Source organism: Halyomorpha halys, unplaced genomic scaffold (genome assembly GCF_000696795.3).
Source record: "Halyomorpha halys isolate HHAL.00 unplaced genomic scaffold, Hhal_1.1 Scaffold1112.1, whole genome shotgun sequence".
Taxonomy (NCBI): Eukaryota; Metazoa; Arthropoda; class Insecta; order Hemiptera; family Pentatomidae; genus Halyomorpha; species Halyomorpha halys.
In genome coordinates, this window is record NW_027110327.1 from 206,393 (window position 1) to 209,871 (window position 3,479).

The 3,479-nt window shown below is 27.9% G+C and overlaps 1 protein-coding gene across 1 annotated transcript in view; it reads left to right on the forward strand.

The window, feature by feature from the left end:
- Positions 1-881: 881 nt before the first annotated feature.
- LOC106688357 (GEL complex subunit OPTI) overlaps positions 882-3,479 on the forward strand; it is a 7,543-nt gene continuing 4,945 nt past the window's right edge. The window contains exons 1-3 of the mRNA XM_014432772.3: positions 882-1,126; positions 1,207-1,310; positions 2,706-2,835. Coding sequence (XP_014288258.1) covers positions 1,016-1,126; positions 1,207-1,310; positions 2,706-2,835 — 345 coding nt within the window. The 5' untranslated portion in view covers positions 882-1,015. The remainder of the gene's footprint in view (positions 1,127-1,206; positions 1,311-2,705; positions 2,836-3,479) is intronic.

A 3,479-nucleotide genomic window follows, 5' to 3' on the forward strand; every position in this document is an offset into this window, starting at 1 on the left:
TATTTTGTATAATTCTAAATTTGTTTGTATACTATTCCTTTTCAATTGTATGTTACTCTAAATGTTGTTGTTATGTCTTTTGTTCTATAGCCCTGATGAAGACCTGAAACTCAGGTCGAAACGTCGGCATAAAGTAAATAAATATGGTTTTGTTTATTTATGTTGTTCTTTGCTGACCGCACCCCCCGACAAACTTCTCCAAGCATTGCTATAAAATAGTTAATAATGTTTATCTTTGTAGGACTAGTAGTTTTTATGATACATTGCTGACATTTACGTTTCCTATTCATTTCACTTATCTTTATTTTGTTCCTTTTAATGGTAAAAATAGATTACATCAAACGTTATAGCCGAAAAAATTCAAAATGAAAAAACAAACTCAAGTCTTGGATTTGTGGCAAGTAGCAAAGTGTAGATCCAGCAAATGGCTCATTTCACAGTAGTTCTTGTTGCATTTATACAAACAATACAATTAAAAGTTAGGAAAATTATTTGGAAAATTGTAATATTCCTAAAAGTATAATAAGTAGTAATTGTATTGTTTGTGGAAGTTAGTGGAAATGTACTTAGTATCACCGTAAAGTAAGCCATTCATATAACCGATCTATTATTTAACATAGAGATATTCACTGAATAAAATAATAAAAAGTAGATATACTCTTTCTTTTTCAATTATTATTAAATAGAAATAGGGGGGGGGGCGCTTTTTAGTTAAAGATTCAAGAATTCTATTTAATAATTTCTTTCTTTGTTATTTTCATTTAACTGTTTGCTGAATTTAAGAAATGAATTGTGTTCAGTAAATATTGTATATTGTGACCTTACATGAAAATGAGACTAAATAAATAAAACCTTGATAAAGTGGATTGTTATCGACTTTTATCCACGTGAGGCGCTCATGTGATATACATTAAGCAGTTTACAAAATGAATACTTAACCTTTCGGCTCACTTTTGGTCTCAAATTTGGTTATTAAGTTTTTTTGTTTATTTGATGAAGGTTTCTGTAAGGAAATATGTCAAACCAGAAATCCACGAAGACTGAGAGAAACGGAGTTGCTAAACCAATTAATGTATCTTCGATTTGGGCCAGAGCTGTTACAGCTAACTCCAAATGGGATGATAAAGTGAGTTTTTAAACTTAATTTACATTAAGCTCAAGGATTTTTAGTTAAAACTTTAAAATTCTTATTCATTTATTTTCTAGGAGGAGTTTTTAGATGTAATATATTGGGGAAGGCAATTGTTAGGAGTAATTGTTGGTGTTATTTGGGGACTGATACCCCTTAAAGGTTTCATTGCCCTTTTATTGTAAGTATTATTCATCAGTATGCCTTATAATTTTTTATCATGAAGATTATATTTTTCGTTATTAGATTGAACTTAAATTTAACTTAAGTTTATGGTGATGATTGAAGTTAAGCATTTTAATATATTGTACTAACCTTTTTTTAATTTCTATATATGTATATATAGTTGATCGTAAAGATTTAAATATAAGATGATGGTCAAGGTTGCGGTCAAAAAAAGAAAGAACAAATAGTTTCAAACTATTTTAATGTCCAACATTTCGCCCCACATTGCAGGGCTGTTTAAAGCGAACGGTTGATCAGCAACTGCTTTTTTTATTTCAATTAACACCACAGAATTAAAATCTATAACCATATTTACATATCAAAGCCCCTAAAATTATAAAATTAACTCGTGTATCCACCTTCCTTTATTTTACATTATTGATCGGATAACAATAATAAAGTTATATATTATGATAAAACTTCAACAAAACAAAACAGTTGCTAACTCAAAAAGAAGTCATGTGTTATTATAATCAACGATTGTTGCGTGTTTGTTTTTAATGTTCAGTGAATTTCGCATCTCCTTTATTCCTATTTATAATCATATATGCTATTCAACTCTTTCCTTTTTGCATAAATTTGGTTTTGAATCTTGATAAAAAATTTATTTAACATATTAAATTTATTAAAAATCCTCAATAAATTAGACACTTTGATAATAATTTATAATTCGGTAACAGTTCACAAGCACTACTCCAGTAGTTATATTCTCACTGGTATGCATTATTCTATCATTATGGGTTATATTCTAATCTCTTATTACTGCTTTAATTGTGCCACAGGTGTCAATTTCCTCTTGTTAAGCCAATTCAAGAGATGAACAAATCCATAACAGACCCTTTTCAGTTTCCTTGTTTTTTCATTGTTTATAAGTAAGTTCATGTCAACTTACTTTTTTTGAGTTGGACATAGGAACTGGTACCATGTAATGTTATAGTACTTCGTATTTTAATAGCTGCATTATTCTCTGTGGTTTATTTAAGAGTTTTAAGTAATTAGATTTATTCATGGACGGTGCGTGTCTAATCAGTCAGAAAATTGTTCATACTTTAAAAATAATTTAGTAACAATAAATATACTAAAAATAATAAAATACAATTGAAAAAGGTAAATACATAACAGAAAAATCATTTTTTTATTTTATGAATAAATAATTTTTTTGCTGAAATTAAAATTGTGTCCATATCCAATATCATCATATACACTGCAGCCTCTGTTAGCAGACAACGTTTATTGAAATTTACTTTTGTTTTTTAGTTGAAATTATCTGTTTAGTGATTAATGTAAACTTAATTTAAATATAATTATCTGTTATTTATGTATAAATTAATGAATTTATATCCTGGTTTAGATTTGTTCTAGTGAATGCGGGCATCATATACATATATTTCTCCAGTTTCCAGTGTATTGATGAGGAAGAATATGGTGGAGCTTGGGAGTTGACAAAAGAAGGATTCATGACTTCTTTTGCTGGGTTTTTGGTATGTTTTTTTTAATTATGTCATTATTTTTCAAATCTGTTGATAAAAATAACATAATTAACATTGTGTACTCAACAAATAACAATCATCAAATATTTTTTATTAAAAAAAGTTATATACTAGGGGTATTCATAATGTGTTAAGTGTAAAATGTTTTACCATGTTATAAGTATAGGATTGTGAGCAGTCCTATATAAAGTGATGTTAAATGGTAAATTCATAAGAGCTCCTAGCAGATATTTTGAGTAACTTGTTTTCTAACCTTTACTTCCAAAACTTCATATTATTGTTTACTACTAAGTTTTCATTAAAGTAATATATTACAACATGCCTAAATTGAGTGAAAAGTGGAAGTTGTGTTAAAGTTTGGCCATTGAGTGCCTTGTTGATCTTCTGACTTGTGAGGAGGAGAATCAAGATAAGCTAATTGACAACTGTCATTACATTATTTTTATCATTAACATATTCACAAATAGTTAATTTATTAAAAAAGTAATTTTCAATTTTTTTTTTTTTTTTAAATCAACATTACTTCTTTATTTATTTAATTTTTTCCGCCCACTTTTACACGGATTATTTCTTCTTTAAAACCTTTTCTTACATATTTGTCGTCCCCCACCTACATTACGTTTCCTCTTCATCTT